Source organism: Heptranchias perlo, chromosome 7, assembly GCF_035084215.1.
Source record: "Heptranchias perlo isolate sHepPer1 chromosome 7, sHepPer1.hap1, whole genome shotgun sequence".
Classification (NCBI taxonomy): Eukaryota; Metazoa; Chordata; class Chondrichthyes; order Hexanchiformes; family Hexanchidae; genus Heptranchias; species Heptranchias perlo.
Window position 1 is genome coordinate 49,035,798 of NC_090331.1, and position 23,097 is coordinate 49,058,894.

Below are 23,097 nucleotides of genomic sequence, written 5' to 3' on the forward strand. Positions count from 1 at the left end.
GGAACGCCCTACCTAATAGCATTGGAGGAGCACCTTCGCTACACGGACTGCAGCAGTTCAAGAAGATGGCCCAACAGCACAATCTTGAAGGCAAATAGGGATAGGCAATAAATGCCCACATCACAAGAATGAATTTTTAAAAACCTTTTCTTCCATGTTTTTCCCTTTTAACAGTTCTGTCCAGTCCAGTTTTCCTAGCTCATGTCTCATGTCCTCAAAATCTGCCTGTCTAAAGTTAAATGTTTCTATTGTATTCATTCCTCCTGTCTGCCCCATCCTTCAAGCTGCCTATTAATGTGTCTAATGTTTGTTCCCTGACAGGCCCAGCACAAGACTCCAACAGTGACCCTGAGATTATCATCTTTGCTCTTGAAGATCTTGCTTTCAATCTCGAACCTAACTCCTCAAACTGTCCCTGTAAAACCTTCATTCTCTTCATTGTCTTTTGGTTCCCACGTGAACCATGATTTCTGGATGCTTTCTCTCCCACTCTGCTATGTACCTCACCCTTGCACTAGGGAAGTAACACAGAACAGCACCAGGGAAGTGACACAGAACCACTCCAGAGATTTAAGCACAGAGACTAAGCTGACACTTCAGTGCAGTACCGGCGGAGTGCTGCACCGTCGGAGGTGTTGTCTTTCGGATGAGAAGTTAAATCGAAGTTCTGCCTGCCCTCTCAGGTGGACATAAGAAGTCCCTTGTCCTGGCCAATATTTATCCCTCAACCAACAGCACTAAAATAGATTATCTGGTCTCTTTATCTCATTGCTGTTTCTAGACCTTGCTGTGTACAAATTGGCGACCACATTTCCCTACATTACAACAGTAACTATACTTCAAAAGTATTTCATTGCCTATAAAGCACTTTGGGGTGTCCTGAGATTGTGAAAGGTGCTATATAAATGCAACTTCTTTCTAGCATTTGGTGGTTGCAAAAAAGGCTGTTTATGCCCCTTTTTATGGAATCCCCACAACTAATACTTGCTTCGTTTCCTGGTGGTGTTAACTCTTTTCCCCATGGTTCACTATGTGCTTCACAGTACAATGTTGCTCATGGCTCTGCTGCCTTCTTTGTCCACCTCATATGTATTAAGCACTGCATATCTATTGGACAAATCTAGACGCTCAGAAATTTCTGTCACCCTTGCAAATTGTCCCCTATTCCTTATTCCTCTCAACCTATGGGGTGACCACCTTCTGGAAAATATGTTTGAGGAATTTTACTTATATGTGAGTGTGGTCAGGTGATGCTCGAGCTCAGCTTTTCTCTGCTCAACTAACAATCTTCCAACACTTCATACATGCATACTCCTGTCTATCCTATGATTCCAGGATAGCCTACATTAAGTAAGTCACACACACCAGCTTAGCATCTCCTGTCACCATTCCTATACATCTTAACTACCGCACTACACACGAATGCTAATGTTGGAGCACTTATTTACCAGACTATGTTGTGCAGCTTCAGGTAAGTCATTCCTTCAGTGTCAAATTATGAGTTGGACCAAAATTCCCTCCCTTAAATATTTGTCTCTTACTAAAAACAAAAAGCTGGTAGCTTTTTTATTGGTAAGAAAAATAACATAGTAATAAGAGTATTTGGGGCTTTAGTGAAGGAAAAACAAGTCATTTACCAGCCCTTACCTCCCGCTCATAGTGGTTCCTTATGCACATATGCAGTCTGAGTGTAAGGAAAAATCATGACCTTTGTCCACTCTTTACTCCTGTTTAACTGAAAATGAGATGAAGAGTCACTTTTCACTCTTCACTTTGCTGATTTTTCCCCAAAACATTATAGTTATTGCATTAATCATATGAACATTTTTGATAATTCTTAATTCAGTAATTAATTACATTTGTATTCCTTTGGAATAGACATTTCATCAATATGAAGAGGAGGACACAAGTGGTGTTGGTTCATACAGTGTCTTTTGCATTGCTAAAGAAACTTGGCTTGCAGTGTAGATTCCAAAGTAGTCAACGACCAACTGCTCCTCTTGGCTCCCGGATTTTATCTGATCCTAGCAGAGTGTTTGAACATAACATGTGGTAAGTGGATGTTTTCCAAACCAGATTACATATTTGTTGCTCACATAAAATCATGTTATAAGAAATATTACTCATGCATTGTTTATGACATTGTTAGTCAATTCTCTTTTGGTCAAAATGGAAATGAACATCTTAAAAATGCTAGCTTCTGATATGATTTCATCAAGTTAATAATTTGAATTTAAATTAAACTTTTTTCCTGGCTATAAGTTTCTGCAGGAAGTAGTGTAGTAATAAACTTTAATGCTAGATGACTTAGGACAGAACATTGTGTTCTCATAATCATAAATGTATGTAAAACTTAATATCAATTTGTTATTTTTATGGAACAAGAAAGATCTAATTTAACATTTCTTCTGGAATATGGTGGGATCTGTTATTTTTCCCACTGCTTTTATGAATTTCTTACAAAACAAGCTTTATACTTCCATGTGTAAAAACATTGAAGAAAAAAAGAGGGTGGCAAATAACTAGCCCCAAACACTTCCAAATCATTTTTGTCTTCTATTCCAGTAATAAAAGAGCATAAAATGTGTAAATTAGAATAGTGTGTCGCTCTCTTTTTTTTTCTCTGCAATCCTTTTAAACAAAATGTTTTAATCTTTTTCTCGAGGGATCACATCCAGTGGACACCTGAACAGGAAGAACTTGCTAGACAAAAAGCTGAAGAAAATTCTAGCGTTAGAGTCTCATTGGAAGAACAAGGTAAATTATGGAGTTTGACTTCAACCTTTAGAGATATTCCTGTAGAGGTGCAACAAGTGGAAGACATAGATTCAAAATGGTCCTCTTTATAACGGTCAGAATAATCTGATGTGAGTGCAAATGAGGAGCCATGTTGTACAGCGGTTTGCCTGTTTTGTTACTCTGATTAGTTCCAGACACAGGTTAATTTAAGAACATAAGAACATAAGAAATAGGAGCAGGAGTAGGCCAATCGGCCCCTCGAGCCTGCTCCGCCATTCAATAAGATCATGGCTGATCTGATCCTAACCTCAAATCTAAATTCATGTCCAATTTCCTGCCCACTCCCCGTAACCCCTAATTCCCTTTACTTCTAGGAAACTGTCTATTTCTGTTTTAAATTTATTTAATGATGTAGCTTCCACAGCTTCCTGGGGCAGAAAATTCCACAGACCCACCACCCTCTGAGTGAAGAAGTTTCTCCTCATCTCAGTTTTGAAAGAGCAGCCCCTTATTCTAAGATTATGCCCCCTAGTTCTAGTTTCACCCATCCTTGGGAACATCCTTACCGCATCTACCCGATCAAGCCCCTTCACAATCTTATATGTTTCAATAAGATCGCCTCTCATTCTTCTGAACTCCAATGAGTAGAGTCCCAATCTACTCAACCTCTCCTCATATGCCCGCCCCCTCATCCCCGGGATTAACCGAGTGAACCTTCTTTGTACTGCCTCGAGAGCAAGTATGTCTTTTCTTAAGTATGGACACCAAAACTGTATGCAGTATTCCAGGTGCGGTCTCACCAATACCTTATATAACTGCAGCAATACCTCCCTGTTTTTATATTCTATCCCCCGAGCAATAAAAGCCAACATTCCGTTGGCCTTCTTGATCACCTGCTGCACCTGCATACTAACTTTTTGATCTTCTTGCACTAGGACCCCCAGATCCCTTTGTACTGCAGTACTTTCCAGTTTCTCGCCTTTAAGATAATAACTTGCTCTCTGATTTTTCCTGCCAAAGTGCATAACCTCACATTTTCCAATATTGTATTGCATCTGCCAAATCTCCGCCCACTCATCCAGCCTGTCTATATCCCCCTGTAGGTTTTTTATGTCCTCCTCACTCTCCACTTTCCCTCCCACCTTTGTATTATCTGCAAACTTTGATACGTTACACTCGGTCCCCTCCTCCAAATCGTTAATATAGATTGTAAAGAGTTGGGGACCCAGCACCGACCCCTGCGGAACACCACTGGCTACTGGTTGCCAGTCCGAGAATGAACCATTTATCCCAATATTTGGGCATTAAAGTATAAAGTATAAAATTTGAATTATCCCAGTAAAAATAAGAACATAAGAAATAGGAGCAGGAGTAGGCCTGCTCCGCCATTCAATCAGATCATGGCTGATCTTCAACCTCAATTCCACTTTCCTGCCTGATCCCCATATCCCTTGATTCCTCCAGAGCTCAGAAATCTATCTATCTCAGCCTTGAATATACTCAACGACTCAGCATCCACAGCCCTCTGGGGTAGAGAATTCCAAAGATTCACAACCCTCTGAATGAAGAAATGCCTCCTTATCTCAGTCTTAAATGGTCGACCCCTTATCCTGTGTCTATGCCCTCTATATCTAGACTTTCCAGCCAGGGGAAACATCCTATCAGCCTCTACCCTGTCAAGCCCCCTCAGAATCTTATATGATTCAATGAGATCACCTCTCATTCTTCTAAACTCGAGAGAGCATGGGCGCATTCTACTCAACCTCTCCTCATAGGACAACCCTCTCATCCCAGGAATTAATCTAGTGAATCTTTGTTTCATCGCCTCTAAGGCAAGTATATCCTTCCTTAGATAAGGAGACCAAAACTGTACACAGTACTCCAGGTGAGGTCTCACCAAAGCCCTGTACAATTGTAGTAAGACTTCCTTACTCTAGTATACCAACCCCCTTGCAATAAAGGCCAACGTGCCAGTTGCTTTCCTAATTGCTTGCTGTACCTGCATACCAACTTTTTATGTTTCTTGTACCAGGACACCCAAGTCTCTCTGGACACCAATATTTAATAGTTCCTCACCATTTAAAAAATATTTTGTTTTTCTATTCTTCTTACCAAAGTGAATAACCTCACATTTCCCCACATTATACTCCATCTGCCACCTTCTTGCCCACTCACTTAACCTGTCTATATCCCTTGCAGACTCTTTGTGTCCTCCTCACAGCTTCTTTTCCCACCTCGCTTTGTATCATCAGCAAACTTGGATACATTACTCTCGGTCCCTTCATCCAAGTCATTAATATAGATTGTAAATAGCTGAGGCCCAAACACCGATCCTTGTGGCACCCCACTAGTTACAGCCTGCCAACCTGAAAATGACCCTTTATCCCTACTCTCTGTTTTCTGTCCATTAAGCAATCCTCTATCCATGCTAAAATATTACCCCCAACCCCATGAGCCCTTATGCGTGACAACCTTTTATGTGGCACCTTATCGAATGCCTTTTGAAAATCCAAATATATTACATCCACTGGTTCCCCTTTATCTACCCTGCTAGTTACATCCTCAAAAAACTCTAATAAATTTGTCAAACACGATTTCCCTTTCCTAAAACCATGTCGACTCTGCCTAATCATAATATGATGTTCTAAGTGCCCTGTTACCACTCCCTTAATAATGGATTCCAGCATTTTCCAGATGACTGATGTCAGGCTAACTGGCCTGTAGTTCCCTGTTTTCTCTCTCCCTCCTTTCTTGAATAGCGGGGTTACATTTGCTACCTTCCAATCCGCTAGGACCGTTCTAGAATCTAGGGAATTTTGGAAGATCCTAACCAATGCATCCATTCTCTCTGTAGCCACCTCTTTTAGAACCCTTGGATGTAGGCCATCAGGTCCATGGGATTTATCGGCTTTTAGCCCCATTAGTTTCTCAAGTAATTTTTCTCTATTGATAATTACTTTAAGTTCCTCACTCTCATTAGCCCCTTGGTTCCCCTCTATTTTTGGTATGCTTTTTGTGCTTTCTACTGTGAAGACAGATACATTATACAAATTTGTTTAAAAGCATCTGCCATTTCCTGATTCCCCATTATAATTTCTCCTGTCTCAGCCTCTAAGGGACCAACATTTACTTTTGCTACTCTCTTCCTTTTTACATCCTTGTAGAAGCTCTTTCAATCCGTTCTTATATTTCTTGCTAGTCTACTTTCATATTCTATTCTCTCCCTTTCTTAATCAATTTTTTGATTGGCCTTTGCTGGTTTCTAAAACTCTTCTAATCCTCAGGCTTACTAATACTATCCTTAACTTCTTCAGTTAGCCACAGGTGGATCACTTTTTCCACAGAGTTTTTATTTGTCAATGGAATGTATATTTGTTGAGAAGTATTGAAATATTTCTTTAAATTTTTGCCATTGTTTTTCTACCATCATACCCTTTAATCTAATTTCTACCTTAGCCAACTCGCCCCTCATACCTATAAAATTAGCTTTATTTAAGTTTAAGACTCTAGTTTTGGATGTAAGTTAGTCACTCTCAAACTCAATGTGAAATTCTATCATATTATGATCACTTTTCCCTGGAGGATCCTTTACTGTGAGATTACTAATTAACCCTGTCTCATTACACAAGACAAGACAATAGCCTGTTACCTGGTTAGTTCCAGGGCGTATTGCTCTAGGAAACTGTCTCAAATGCATTCCAGTAACTTGTCCTCCAAACTACCTTATGAATTCTATATGAAGGTTAAAGTCCTCCATGATTACTGCATTACCTTTGTTACAAGCTCCTATTGTTTCATGATTAATACCCTATCCAATGGTATAACTACTATTAGGGGGCCTATAAACTACTCCCACCAGTGTTTTCTGCCCCTTGTTATTTCTTAGTTCCACTCTTACTGATTCTACTTCCTGATCTTCCGAGCCAAGATCCTTTCTCACCACTGTCCTTATTGTAAACAATTTTACAACACCAAGTTATAGTCCAGCAATTTTATTTTAAATTCATTTTATTTTAAATTCACAAGCTTTCGGAGGCTACCTCCTTCCTCAGGTGAACGATGTGGAAATCACCTGAGGAAGGAGGTAGCCTCCGAAAGCTTGTGAATTTAAAATAAAATTGCTGGACTATAACTTGGTGTTGTAAAATTGTTTACAATTGTCAACCCCAGTCCATCACCGGCATCTCCACATCATCACTGTCCTTATGTCATCCTTTATTATTAGGGCTACCGCCCCCCCCCCCCCCACACACACACACACACACACACCCTCCTTTTCCATTCTGCCTGTCTTTTCTAAATGTCATGTACCCTGGAATATTTAATTCCCAACCTTGGTCACTTTGCAACCATGACTCTGTAATGGCTATTAGATCAAACCCATTTATCTCTATTTGTGCAACTAATTCATCTATCTTGTTACGAATGTTCCGTGCATTCAGATAAAGAGTCTTTAATTTTGACATTTTACCATTTTTTTCCTGCTTTGACCTTACTTGTTGATGCTCTATTATTGGTAAACTCTCTGTCCCTTTCTCCCACACTCTGCTTTTCTTTACCCAAATCATTACACTGCTCTGTTGCTTTGATTTTTCTCATTAGATTTCTAAATTTCCCCTCATTTGACCTCTCTTTCCCCCCCCCCCCCCCCCACTACAATCGGTAAAGTCGTAGACAGCATCATTGTAGACAGCATTCTAACATTCTAATAATTTAAGACCTTGGTATGAAGGAAACGTGCAATTTCTCTAACTTGGAATACAGGATGCAAGTGATACAACTGTCATCCTTAGGTAGTAAGTGAAAGCTGTTAGATATCATGGCAGATTCCCCTCTGAGCTGGAGAAGGTTCAGAGAACCCATACACGTGGCCACTGCAAATTTCTATTAAGGATTTGGTCCTGTTACCTTGGATGTATGAGGGAAAAATAATAACGCAATAACTTGCATTGTATTGTAAATGAAATGTATTTATAATCTTGGTTTACAATCATTGTAATGTATGTGTGTTAATCTATGCATTTTATATACAGAGGTATAACTTTCAGTGGAACAGTATAATTTTCAAAAACATTCAAGTTTATGATATGTGGTTTTAAAAATCCAGTATATAATTGGTTACTTATTAGTAGATATATTTGAAAATTATATCCTGTTCCATTCACTGAAAGGTATAATTCTATATATAAAATGTGTGGATTACCACAAATAACTTTATAAATAACTGAACCAGGATTATGTGTATAACATGATTTATAACATAATACAATAACTTAACCTGAAAATGATTTTTCTATCTGACAAAAGTAACAATATCATGGCTGTTTTACTTGTTGATACTGCTTGCTACTTGATGTAGTTTGCTGGATAGCCTATCTTTTTTTCTCACCAATTTTGTCCTCCCCCTCCGCTATTGCGGGGATTGTGCGTGGCACATTTTCCAGTACCTCCCAAAGGTGCAGCTGTACCTCAATCATTCTCAACAATGGCCCCCAGGGTTCAGCATCCATGTGCAGCTGAGCAGAGCTTGGAGAGGAGTGCGCCCTCCGACGTGGACTCTTCACAGCTGCCCCTGCCACCGTCTGCTCGTGCTCACTTGTGAATCACTAGGTGACAACCCAACTAAGTGGCTGACAGGACCCATCGAAGGGTCCCCTTAAAACTATCCTTTGCTTCCTTCCATTCAGCCAGATACTAACCCACATCCATGTCACGGCATTGATAATAGCTTGTAAGAGAGTCTCTTGCGCAATACTTTATCAACACCCTTTGGAAATTAAGGTACACTCTGTTATATAGCTTCGCACACCCTCTTCCCTCAACAGGTCACCTACTTATCAAAAGTCTTCCTTCCTGCAAAGCAGAAATTTGTTGTTCTTCCAATTGAGCATATTGCAATCACTGCTGAAGGTGTAATTTCCTCTCCTCCTCGTCCTCCTCATCTTCTTCCTCATCTTCCTCTTCCTCATCTTCAATGTTTTTGTCAACAAAGGATGATTGACGAGCGCCTTAGTCCTCCTTCACCTGTAAACCTCTCTGTTGTGCGGGACGCAGTACACCACATTTATTCTGGACTCCGTTCACTGGCGGGTGCTGAAGGGCGCCTTCAGACTTATCCAGGCACCTGAAGCACATCTTCAACATGTCTATGGCTTGCTCATTGACACACCTGGTGGTCATGTGGCTCTGGTTGTTTTGCTTTTGTGCCTCATTGGTGGGGTTCCACACAGGTGTCATTAGCCAAAATTGAAGTGGTATTCCTTGTCTCCAGCAAGCCAGCCCTTAAGTCTGACTCCTGTTCGGAAGAGGTCTGGAATGTTGGACTGGCCCAAAATGAACGCATCATGACAACTGCCAGGGAATCTGTTGCACACCTGTAGAAATCGTTTCTTGTGGTCGCACACCAGCTATACGTTGATGGAGTGATAGCCCTTCTGGTTTATGAAGACTCATAGCTCATGTGGTGGTCCTCAGATTGCCACGTGAGTGCTATCAATTGTGCCCTGCACCCTTGGGAAGCCAGCCAGAGAGATGGAATCCACTGCCCGCCCATTCTGACTGATGTTGTGGGGGAAGTTCACGTAATCGGACGCCCTGGCAAACAGCCCATCCGTCACCTGCCTTATACACTTATGTGCAGACAATTGACACACCCTGGAGATGTCACGACGGCACCTAGAGGCAAAGAAATTGAGGGCAATGGTGGCTTTTACTGCGACGGGCAATGTATGACCACCAGGTCCAGCGGGGAGCAGTTCTTCCTCAAGGAGACTGCAGATGTCTGCGACCATCTGCTGACTCAATGAGCCTGCGTAGGCACTGCTCCTCAGAGAGGTCCAGGAAGCTCAGCCTCTGCCTGAATACTGTCTCACGTGGATAGTGCCTCCTACGATCTCAACCCCTCTGTTGCTCCCTTCTCTCCTTTTCTCTACGTCCTTGTTTCCCACCTCTCTCTTGTGCACCTGCAGATACCAATACAGCACGACATGGCTGCCGTGGGTGGTCATTTTTCTCCTCCTCTGATGTCCTCTGGAATACATCCATTGCGCTGCCCCATCCTGATCTTGTCAGTTTGAGAGGCTCCAAAGTTTTGCTGAAGATGTCTCAACACAAGAACTCTCAGTCTCAACACAAGAACTCTCAGCCAAACGTTTGCTTGAGAGAACTGAGAGACCAGCTGCAATACCAGAGCTTTTATTGAGACGTGTCAATCACAGGTTTAAAGGGCCAAATCAACTTCGGCATGAATCTCGCCTCCGTTTCACTGAAGAAGTAAAATTCGTATCTGTTTCAGAATCAATTCAAAAATACCTACCTCGAGTATCTCAAGTAGGTAAATTGCCCTGTTAATGATCTGCCCGCCAGCAGTAATTGGGTACGCGACTTCCGGGTTTCGGCTGCACGCACGTATTTAAACGCACTTGAGTTAAATACGGATGTGGGCGCGTTGGAGCCGGGTTGCGGTGACGTGGAATTGGGGGTAATATACTGGCATGGATTGAGAATTGGTTAACAGACAGAAAACAGAGAGTAGGAATAAATGGGTCTTTTTCAGGTTGGCAGACTGTGACTAGTGGGGTACCACAGGGATTGGTGCTTGGGCCCCAGCTATTCACAATCTATATCAATGATTTGGATGAGGGGACCAAATGTAATATTTCCAAGTTTGCTGATGACACAAAACTAGGTGGGAATGTGAGTTGTGAGGAGGATGCAAAGAGGCTTCAAGGGGATATAGACAGGCTAAGTGAATGAGCAAGAACATGGCAGATGGAATATAACTTGGAAAAATGTGAAGTTATCCACTTTGGTAGGAAAAACAGAAATGCAGAGTATTTTTTAAATGTTGAGAGATTGGGAAATGTTGATGTTCAAAGGAACCTGAGTGTCCTTGTACATGAGTCACTGAAAGCTAACATGCAGGTGCAGCAAACAATTAGGAAGGCTAGTGGCCTTTATTACAAGAGGATTTGAGTACAGGAGTAAAGATGTCTTATTGCAATTATATAGGGCCTTGATGAGACCGCACCTGGAGTATTGTGTACAATTTTGGTCTCCTTGCCTAAGAAAGTATATACTTGCCATAGAGGGAGTGCAATGAAGGTTCACCAGACTGATTCCTGGAATGGCGGGATTGTCGTATGAGGAGAGATTGAGTAGACTGGGCCTGTATTCTCTAAAGTTTAGAAAAATGAGAGGTGATCTCATTGAAACATACAAAATTCTTACAGGTATCGACAGGGTAGATGCAGGGAGGATGTTTCCCCTGGCTGGGGAGTCTAGAACCAGGGGTCACAGTCTCAGAATAAGGAATAGGACATTTAGGACTGAGATGAGGAGAAATTTCTTCACTGAGGGTGGTGAATCTTTGGAATTCTCTACCCCAGAGGGCTGTGGAGGCTCAGTCATTGAGTACCTGCAAAACAGAGATCAATAGATTTCTAGATATTAAAGGCACCAAGGGATATGGGGATAGTGCAGGAAAATAGCATTGAGGTAGAAAATCAGCCATGATCTTGTTGAACAGTGGAGCAGGCTCAAGGGGCCGGATGGTCTACACCTGCTCCTAGTTCTTATGTACAAAAATCAGCGATTCTTCACTACCCACCTGCTCCCAACCCACCTGGTCTTGGAGGTTAAAATTTCCCCCCAGATAATTCAGCACAGACCAGGAATCAAACCTGGGATGATCCTCACCTGAATGACTCGCTGCTCACTGATTAGGAGAGATCAGTCCAGTGTTTGATGCCATCCCTCTATCTCCACATACACATTTGGTACTTTTGTACCAGAAACTATGTTTGGATTTTCATAATAAAAACATTGCCAATTTTTGAATAACAAACACCAAATTTTCATTCTCATGTAGTACAGGAGTGCTGTACTTAACTTTTTCTTTTCTTGATAACTACAATGCAGAAGACCAGACTTACAGAAATATTTTGGAGCAAATTTATCAGATAGAATAATCACATTAAATGCATGCAGAGATTATCTTGCATATGTTTAAAGGAATCAGTTTATGTTGAAATAATTTCTTATACAATCCAATTCTTACAACAGAGAAGAAAACAATATTTTGTACATTCAAAAAAAAACTAAAAGCGACATATTTATATAATGTCAAAAGTGTCAGCAGAATTGGCATTTTTGGTGAGTAAATATTTCCTTTTTAGTGAATTTCCAAACAGACCTGCTCAATTACATTACGTACACCAGAAATTTTGGTGGGATCATGGTTTGTGTATGTCCTGAAACAATTTACTTTGGCAGTGCAGACCCTCTCTTTTGAATTAAATATCCAGTCATAGGCATAATTCTGCATGGATATGAAATTTCTGCTGTAACGTTTGTTTCTTTTTCCTTGGATCCACAAATGCCGTATCTCTGCATGAAATGGTAATGTACGGTCGTATGTATTGAAGTCATTTGGTTGCAAAACATACTTAAAATAGAGGTGTAGATAATAACAGAAAAAACACTTTTACTCCTATTGTAGATAGGTGCAAGTTTATACCTTGGGTTGTACTCCTACCTGAAAAAAGGTAACTTTTGCAATCTAATGGGTTTTTTAAAAACTGTCTTTTAGGCTTTTTGAAAGTATATATTCCACCATTAATGCTTTGTTTTTTTTTGGGTTAAGCTTTATCGTAGAATCAAAGAAAGGTTACAGCACGGAAGGAGGCCATTCGGCCCATCGAGTCCGCGCTGGCTCTATGCAAGAGCAGTCCAGCTAGTCCCATTTCCCCGCCCTTTCATTTACCATGTTACAGATCCATATAGATCCACTAGTTTTGTGATTTCAGTTTCAAACCAATCGTCATGATGTAGACATGGCTTTAATAGATTAACTTTGTTTTCTTTTTCTGTTTTTCTACAATTTGTTGCTGCAGTCAAATATGAGAAGGGTGCCAGTAACTACTGGGATGAATTCTACAGAGCTCATCAGAACAAATTCTTCAAAGATCGCAGGTGGTTGTTCCTAGAGTTTCCTGAACTCCTCCCAGACAGAACACTCAGTTGGAATGAAGTGATCAAAGAACCAACAAGTATTTCCATGCTTAGTTCTTGCATTTCCTTGCAAACACAGTATTCTACAAGTCCAGAACAAGCAAAGTTGGATGGTTTTGACAGGACACGTGCTAAACAAAAATGTTCTGAAACTATACAGAAAACAAACTCTGTAGAAGGAACAAAGAGAACAAATAATGGCACAGATTCTGAACGTAAAAAACAAGACTGGAACAGGACAGACAGACACAAGAATCCAGGATATTTTCCTGGCATTGATTTCACCTTCAGAATTTTTGAGGTATCTGCGAAACAGGTTAAAATAGGCTATTAAGAATCTATTGTACATATATTGCCAATATCTGCATTTTCAGCCATGTTCAGTAAGTTTATGTAACATTCTGTTTAATACACGAATTTCAAAAAATAATTTCCTGAAAAAATATACCATTGCAGTATACAGTATTCTCAGAACAACTATAGCAACACATTTTCACGACTCTGAGACCCCGCTCTCAAGCTGTCAATTTGCAAATAACTTCCCTCACCTTTCTCTGCCCTCCCTTCCACTAAACTCACTGTTACCAATTCACTTTCTTCTTAAAATAGGAAGGCAAAATGTTTTGAAGTTGGTGCCCGGAGTTATATACTGATGTGATCTGTATTTCTGTGTGTTAGGCCTTGCTTTTGTGTGACCTTAAAGTCCACCTAGCAGCCTGGTTTAGAGCTAGCAGAACTTGGCCAATAAGGAGTGATGACATTGCCTTCTGCTACAGAATTGCAAAGTGATCTTCTGTTCTTCCATTCCATGTGATGATTTCTCAATATCGGCCATGCTGTTATGAAGGGGTGCTAAGCAGAAGTTTGGTGCTTCTTACAGGAAGGGAGTTAAAATCCCCCTAGCTTCTTTATTGAACTTCCTACCAGTTAGTTGCAGAGTTGCACTGGTATAGGGTTGGCACAAAGGAAGAGCAAAATTAAGAACATTTTATTTTTTAAAAAGTCTTCATTGGTTTGATGAATAAATGCATAACTTTTAAGCCATTCAGACCAGCAAAGTTTCAGGTTTGATTCCGTGGTAATACAGTGTACAGTTGTTCTCAGTGCTGCCACAAAATAACATTAGATAACATTGTCACATCTGCTGGAGGGACAAAATGCACAAGGCAACCATGTAAATAAATAACACAACAGTTGACCAAAATAATTTACTTAAATATAAAGTTATGGCTGTACACCACAATTGAAAACTAAAGGGTAGGGTATTTGCAAAGGCATTGCAATAATAGCTGGTGAATAAGCCCGTTTGTATATCATACAATAACTCTGCTCATTTATGATACACTAGTTTGCATAACTTGCTTTGTACTTTCAACTCTGACTTATTTTTATTCTTGTTTCCTGTATTGTTTTTTGATTTGTGTATATAGGACTGTGTATGTGTTCCTTTCATTCTCTCTCCCCCTCCCTTTTTTTTTACTTCTTTTGCTTTCATTATTCATTCTTTTATCATTTCATTACTATAGCATATTCATTTCTTGCCACTTTCTATCTTATCTTCCTTCTGGTTAGGAATTCCCTTCCATGCATATGCTTCAATTTATATACTTTGCTGGATACTAAATTATTTTATCTGCAGGTACCAATGTTACGGTGTTCAGTATGAATTGAGAGGGCAAACACTTAGCATGCACAATCAAGATTTGAAATAGGAAGTAATTGAGAAATGAGAAGCGTTCATGGAAACTGAGTAACTTACAGCCATCTCAATATAAATACAGCTATTCTGGGTTCCAGAAGCCCACGTTTGAGATTTGACTTTCATGGACAGTCGTCAGTGAGGTTTTCTGATTTTATTACTGTTTGTTTATGTAGCTGTTTTCTACCTCAGGATTATTAATAATTATAAAACAAGTATTTGGTTCATGCCTGGTGGTTTATAATTCCATTGAACTAGTGGTGCAACATTTTTCCTTCAAACCTTCGATACGAGGGTGAACTCTTTGTAAATTACTGATTCTTAATGTGCGACACGATTTAATGCATTTTGGATATATCATTAGCAGAGTCTACATTTTATGAGGTTTTTTTGGATGCATTACTGGGTATTCCACTTGCAGCCTGTTTAAGTCAACACAAGTAATTCCATCCAAAATTAGTGGGAAAAGAGTAAAAATTTAAGCTCTTTAAAAAGGTGTGGATCAAACTAGTGCATATTTAAGGTCTCTTGTCATAAGTGATGGTTTAATTTGCATTAACTAAGGAATCTAATGTGTTTCATATTTAGATTTTATTGAGTAAATAAGATTTCCAAATTCAATCTTATTCAATGGAAAGAACAATTGAGTTACACTCATCTAATAATGGCAAAGAATGAGAATTGTTAATCCAGTGAAAATGCACTGCAAATGAGATATTTTCCTTACAAAAGATAATCACAATTAATTGATAATCTACTGACCAGAATAACTACTATTCTGTTATCTTCCTTAAACAATTAAAATATACAATTAATGGAGTCAATTGCCTTTTTACTTTACTCTATCAACAAGAAGGACTAATGTTTCAAGGAAGTTTCATTGTTGATCAAGAGTGCACAGACAGCAATTCCTGTACTTGAATTTTAATGGAGAACTAGAAAATAGTTTTTTTTAATAATCATATAATAAGCATGGATATTGACAGCATATTGTACTGTGAGTTTGTCTTGACATTTAGTATTCTTTATAATATGTTAGAAGGAATAAACATCCATTTTTGTTATATTTTCTGGATTAATATGCTGTTGTTTAAAACAAAAATCCTGGTCAAACACAATTGTGCCTCTTTAATTAATTGTATCTCTCCAGTTTGATAGCCTCAGTTAAGGTGCACAAGTACAGTATGCATCTGTGTGAATTCACTCAGGTCTATCAAACTGTAATTTATATATTGTATGTACACATTTTTTAGTTTAAATAGGCAGAAACATTTATTTTTATTTAAACAATTTTAACTATGTTCTTATCAATTGATCTCTGATCTTATAAATAACATTTTTGCCCACACTTTTTAAAATTAATGTTTGACCTTTTCTCTCCTGCTCTACTGAAGGCACTGACATGATTCTACAAGCTACAGCAGCTCTCCAGTGCTTTATCTGATTAGCTATTCTTCATGTCTGAGCATCAGTGGATTACCAAAACCAATCATGTCCTCACCCTGCATCCACACACTTTCAAACAAGGGTCACTAACATATATAATGTACAGTTATGCACACACGTATAGAATTCAAGAGTGGGATTTCTGGCCAATTTATCCTCTTCCCTAGCCTAAAGGTGCTGAAGCTAATTGTTGTCCCTTCTGTCTCCCTACCTGAAATCAGCTACCGAAGCATGGACCACAGATTGAATCCTTAGTTTGCATGATTCAGACTATGCCCACTGAGCCATAATGTTTGAAATTTATTTCACAATCGTACATGTGCTACTTGTACCTTGCTTTAATAGTTAAGCACAAAATTAAAACAAGCTAGTGCAAACTGAAAATTTCTGCTTGATTTTGGTATCAGGTTGGATGTGGTGCTGGGAACAGTGTTTTTCCTATCCTGGGTGAAATTCGGTAAGTAAAGCATTGACTTTAAACATAAAATTATAGAATTCAATGTGATTTTAATCAAAATAGTACATTAAGCCAATGCAAAGTATTGTATTAACAGGTGTTCAAATATTATTTCACAATGATTAGCTATAACTTCATGTATGAAAACATTCATCTATGAAAAATGTACTTAACATTACAGGGAACAAAAGAAAAATGAGTGTATGGAAATCACTATTCCAATTCCCAGTCGAACACTTAAGAAACACAGTTAAATGATTTGGAATATACCCACTTTTGTGTTAGCTTTCCTTCATTCTTGCATTCACAAAAGACAAATTGGTACCATTCATTACACGGTTCGTTCTGTGGCAGAGAAAGAAAATTGTGCCACAGGACTGAAGGATGGCAAGTAAAACCTCTGCCTCCCAACTCACTCCCTTCAAAAAAGGAAATGATGCTAATTATAGGCCAGTCAGTCTTACTTCAGTTGCTGGTAAACTGCTAGAATTTATAATACGGGATGAAATTACTAAACAGTTGGAGAAACATAAGTTAATCGGGGCCAAGTCAGTGTGGATTTCTAAACAGTTCATGCTTGATCAATCTAATATTACACCAAAAAAAAGGATAGATAAAGGAAATGCAGTGGATGTGGTTTATATGGAATTTCAAAATGCATCTCATAAGGTATTACATAAGAGACTTATGGCAAAGATAATGGTACATGGAATTAAGAGGAATGTGACCACATGGATAGAAAAATGGTTGAAAGGCAAAAGCAAAGGGCAGGGGTGAAAGAAAATATCTCAATTGAAAAAAATGTGGGGAATATTGTTCGCTGCTCTCTCGCTCTGAAATTGTTCACTGCTAGCCCTCTGCTAAAAATTGCCCCTGCTCCAAGGTAGATTCTGCTGTCGCACAAAGGGTCCACACCTGAAACGTTAACTTGCCTGTTCTCTCCTCAGATGCTGCATTACCTGCTGAGCGTTTCCAGCATTTTCAGTTCTTGTTTCAGATTTTCAGTATTTGTAGTATTTTGCTTTCTGTCCCATGATGTTGGCTGTGTCTTTCTTCTGGCTCCACTGGTTTTACTTGTTTGAACTCCACATCCTTGAGGTTTGTCCTCTATGCTGTTGTTGGTGGATAAGTCCTAAATCCACGAATAGCAGCACAAAAAACAACCCATGAACCTCAAGGACTGCGGAATTCAAACAGGTATTACTAGTGGAGCAAGAAGTAAGTCAAGCCATCGCATTTTAAATTTGCAAAAAAATGTGAATTTGCTACAGGATGTTCACCTCTGATAGGCTCCAAATTTATGCTGCATTCCAATTGCTGCTGCCCGTCTCCAGTGTCACAATTACTTCCGAGTACCTTCAAGTTCATTGTCTCCTTGAAGTAAGATAAAACACGAGAAATATATTTTTTAATCCCATAAAGAGAAATAGGAAAAATCATGTATAGCAGAATCGAGTTAGAATCCCCATTTACTATTAGATGATGAAATGTACAAAAAAGAAAGCAAAACCTCATCACAAAACAAGTGATGATTAGGGGGATAGATAGCATCCCCTGCAGTCGCGATCAAGAGTCCAGGAGGGTGTGTTGCCTACCTGGTGCAAAGATAAAGGATATCTTGGAACAACTGGAGAGGAACTTGGAAAGGGAAATAGATGGTCCAGTTGTCATGGTCCATGTTGGGACCAATTACATAAGGAAGAAAAGGGAGGAGGTATTGCTAAGGAAATATTAGAAGTTAGGAACTAAATTAAGAAACAGGACCTCACAGTTGGTAATCTCGGGATTGCTAATTGACATAGGGATAGACAGATCAGGAAGTTGAAAGCGTGGCTGAAAGAATGGTGTGGGAAGGAGGAGTTCCATTTCATGGGACACTGGCACCAATACTGGGACATGAAGGAACTGTACCGTTGGGATGGGCTCCTCTTAAACCGGATTGGGACCAGTGTCCTAGCAGAAAGGATAAATAGAGCTGTGGATAGGACTTTATACTAGTAAGATGAGGGAGGGTTCTGGTGAAAATAACAAAAATCTGAAGATAAAAGAAATAAGAGTTGAGAGTAAAGGTCAGACTAAGGTAAGGAATAAGGGTAACATAAACGGTCAGGGAATAATTACAGTTATAGAACATAAGTACAAAATGACTGTTAAAAATAAAGTGAGGGGAACAATTATTAAAAACAAACTAAATTGCCTGTACAGCAATGTGCACAGCATCCGAAACAAAAGGGGAACTGGAGGCAATAATTCATAACGAGGAGCCAGATGTATTACGGATAACTGAAAATGGCTACATAAAGAACAGAACTGGCAATTAAATATTGCAGGATATAACATATTTAGAAAGGATAGGGAAGGAAGGGGGTGGGGTAGCTGTACTAATTAGACACAACATTATGGCAGTACAAAAATGGGACATAAGTAACATTAAGATAGAAACCGAATCCAAATGGATTGAGACAAAGGAGAAGAAGAGATCGATCCCGTTAATAGGGGTATTCTACAGACCACCTAATAGTGGAAGGGAAGGGGAGGAAGAAATATGTAGGCAAATCTTTGAAATGAGTTTAAAAAAAAAAAAATGGAATAATAATCATGGGAGATTTCAACTACCCCCAAATAAACTGGCAGGAAGAGGTAGGGAAAAGGGAATGACGTTTTTACAGTATGTACTGGACTCCTTTCTTACCCAGTATGTGAGAAGCCCAACAAGAGTGGAATCACTGCTGGGAAATGCACCAGCGCAGATAAGAGAAGTAAACGTAGGGGAACATCTAGTCAATAGCGATCATAACATAATGAGGTTTAAAGTAATGGTTGAGAAAGACACAAGTAAGACAAAGACCAAAATAATAGATTTGAAAAAGCTAATTTTGAGGGTATGAGAATGGAACTAGTGAAGGTAAACTGGAAATAAACTTTGATAGACAGAGATAGAACATCATTGGGAAATATTTAAAACGGTGATCAATGGAGTTCAGGAGAAATATATTCCTCTTAAAAAAAAAAACAAGCCAATAATGAAAGACCATGGATGAATAAAGAGAAAAGGGTAAAATTGAAACTAAAGAAAAAGGCATACTCATGTAAAGTACACAGACAATAAAGGAGAGGATGACAAAAGGGAATGTGAAGTGGTTAGGAAAGAAGTAATTAAAACAATTAGGAAAGCAAAGAAGAACTACCAAATTACATAATCAAGGAATATAAAAAGAAATAGTAAAGTATTCTACAGACACATAAATAACAAAAGAAAAATCAGCATAGGGATAGTGCCACTAAGGAATGCAAAAGATAAACTCACAGGTAATGACAGCGAAATGGCAGAAATATTGAATAATTATTTTGCCTCAGTATTGACCAGGGAGACTAATATAGTGGGCATGATGTTAGAGGAAGAGATCAAAAAAAATATTAAAACATCTAAGATAGAAAGGGGGGAGATAACTGATAAACTAATCAAACTTAAAGGGGATAAAATTCCTGGCCCGGATGAATTGCACCTGCACATATGAAAAGAAGTTAGGGAAGAGAGAGCAGCGACACTATTTCATATATATATATATATATATATATATATATATATATGAGAGATATATAAATTCATTAGAAAAGGGAATAGTGCCAGGACTGGCGGACAGTTAATGTGATTACTATATTTAAAAAGAGAAATTGATCAAGTCCAGGGAACTATCGACCAGTTAGCTTAACGTCGGTGGTAGGAAAGATAATGGAATCTTTACTCAAAGATGCAATAGAAAAACATCTAGAAAATGAAAATATAATAAATAGTCAGCAGGATTTCGGAAGGGAAAGCCATGCGTGACCAACTTTATTGAATTCTTTGAAGAAGTAACAGAAAGAGTAGACGAGGATAATGCCGTAGATGTAATCTATTTGGATTTTCAAAAGGCCTTCAATAAGGTTCCGCATTGTGGACTCATGACTAAGGTCAAAGCATGTGGAGTCAGGGGACAGGTAGCAGAATGGATAGAAAGCTGGCTAGAAAACAGAGTAGGGTTAAGGGTAGCTACTCCGACTGACAAAAGGTGGGAAGTGGTGTTCCACAGGGATCGATGCCGGGACCACTGTTGTTCACAATTTATACTAACAATTTGAACTCGAGAATCGGAAACACAATTCCAAAATAAGCAGACGACACCAAATTGTAGTTAATATACAAAGGAAGAATGCGGCAAAATGCAAGAATACATTAATAAACGTGAAGAATGGGCTCGTAATTGATAAATGAATTTCAATATAGATAAGTGTGAGGTGAGAACAGGTTTTCCTCTACTGTTCCATGTTTTGTAGCATCCAGCTCCAGAGCAGCACTGCATAAGATCGGGGAAAGGTGTAAAAAAAAATGATTGAAGGGGGAAGCATGTGCATTTTGATACTTGCTAATCCTCATTATCTTCAGATGAACAGTAACTCTGATGCTTCCACAAGCGAAGATGTGATGAATTTAAACAAGAGATGGAATTTTTCAAGATGGATTACTAGGAATAAAATATTGAGTAACAAAACATTTGCATATTCTAGTTGTTGAATGTATAAATATTTATTTTGTATTTCCCTTCCACATGTTAAGAACTATTCCCTAGCAGACAGTGCCTTACTCCCAGACTTCTGTCAATTGCTGTGTGTGAAGACAGGAAAATGCTTTACTTTCTGAATGTTTACTTCCTCCCTATGGCAAAATGCCGCACCCTGGGCGTGATTTTAGCCTGGGGGCGGGGGGTGGACTGGTGGACTTCGTGGCGGGAAACCCAGAAGTACGGGTTTTGATGCAAGGATGTTGTTTATTTTCTTTATTACTGGTTTCCTGCCCGACGGGTCAGCCTGATTGACAGGCTGGCTCTGTCGGACTGGAGACGAGCAGAAGAGGACGTGATCAGATAAGCGTTAGATTTGGAGGGGGGCGGGGGCGGTGATTGTTGGGGGGGGTCGGAGATTGTGGAGGGGGGTGCTGCAGGTAGACTTGTTGAGCCTGGCGGAGACACTCCTGCTCCTCCAGGCCCACATGCTGTACTACAAAGACACTTAACTGCAGTTTCAGGCCTTCTCGCCTCCTCTCACGTGGTGTGAAGGAGAAGGCCCGGGAATCCCAGCCCCCAGGGGCTCAAATCAAAAAAGCTTTTAGAAAGGAGATCCACAGCCTCCTTAAAAGCTTTCAATGCCCGACCCGCCTCCTGAGAGCGAGTTGGTCGCCCACCCCTCGTCCTGCCCCCGTGAAAACCAGAAATGGGCGGGTTGGGGGCAGGATTTAGATTTTTGCTATAGATACTGCCCCGCCCCCAACCCACTCGTTTTTCCAGGCTAAAATCATGGGCCTGAACCTGCATTCTTCCACTCTGGTGCAATGCATTGGTCCCATTACAAGCTGCACGACCCTATTAGTCCTTGTTACTGATTTTTAAAAATTATATATACATATAACGTATTCATTAGGGAGCATAGGAGCAATATTGAAATGGATGATTTTGAGGGAAGTAAAGCATGGAAATAGGACTGGATATTAGAGAATGTGTCAGTATATACTATTGTCTGCTTCTATTAGATCAATTGCTTTTCTGGTTTGTGACATACGGTGGGAGTATTGACATTTTAATTATACAATTGCAATCTATGTACCAGTTTCCAATTTATGTACCTGTCTTAAAAAACACTCCTGGGTCATGTTTTACATCTACAATTAGGTCGTGCTTATTTAGTTTCCTTTACTGAATGATGTGCGGCCTCAACATAAAGCTTCTGATGTTTATGTTTGTTTACAATGTGGAGATGCCGGTGATGGACTGGGGTTGACAATTGTAAACATGTTTGTTTACAGCACTGAATTTCAGAAAAGGTTGTAAATAATTTTGTGTTTAATACGTACACATTATAAGAACCTTTTCATGGCTAAGGAGAAAAGGTTTCGGCCTAAATCAGAGGATTATAACCTTTAAACAATAATAAGATACATTTTATTAAAAATTAAGTAGTACAAAACAGTGGAGTGGTTTTACTGTATATTGAATTTCATTGAATTTCATTTTTTTTATGAAGTCTGCTCCTTGTTCAACAAGAAGAATAACTGGGGATACCTCACTTTAACAAAATATAATGTGTGATTTGTTTCTTGAGCACTGGGCTGTTGTGCAATGAGATCATGCCTTCAAATGTAAAAGAATAAACCAAGCTTCCTTGTTTGTGTATACTTGTCACTGAGCAGATTTTAATGCTGCATATTTATGAGTTAATGTAGTAAATCAGGACATGTATATTGCAATAAATCTGAACATTACATCAGGGAATTTAGTTAAGGGATTAATAGAGCAGACTGCATAAATGAGTTAGTACCCCCTCTCCAGCAGAAATGCTACTCCTACGTCAACTCCTTGTTCTTGTACCTGACCAGCCAATATACAATTTTTTTTTTTGCTCCTTCCTTCCCTTCTCACTGATATCTTTAGGGTAACTATTATCCCCTGCTAAGCGGACAGGTGAATAATCTTTACCTAAGTTGCTGTCTGGCCAGCCACTCTGAGTGACTCTTCTTCCATGGCCCTCACTTGGTAACTCCCACAATGACACAATTGCCATCAGTAACAGGCCATGTAGGGAATTGTGGATGCAAATTCATCACACTAACTTCATGGTGACCTGGAATTTTATGCCTTTTAAAACTATACTTTGCATTATTTTCTCAGATGTTCATTGGCTTGATGAGTATACCTTAAATTTAAAAAAAGAT

General features: G+C 39.3%; 1 protein-coding gene across 3 annotated transcripts in view; it reads left to right on the top strand.

Moving 5' to 3' along the window:
- The window catches only part of mettl8 (methyltransferase 8, methylcytidine), a 52,507-nt gene that overhangs the window by 1,957 nt on the left and 27,453 nt on the right, over positions 1 to 23,097 (top strand). For all 3 annotated transcript variants that reach the window (XM_067987476.1, XM_067987475.1, XM_067987477.1), the window contains exons 2-5: positions 1,879 to 2,052; positions 2,666 to 2,757; positions 12,633 to 13,051; positions 16,303 to 16,352. In XM_067987476.1, coding sequence (XP_067843577.1) covers positions 1,892 to 2,052; positions 2,666 to 2,757; positions 12,633 to 13,051; positions 16,303 to 16,352 — 722 coding nt within the window. In that variant the 5' untranslated portion in view covers positions 1,879 to 1,891. The remainder of the gene's footprint in view (positions 1 to 1,878; positions 2,053 to 2,665; positions 2,758 to 12,632; positions 13,052 to 16,302; positions 16,353 to 23,097) is intronic.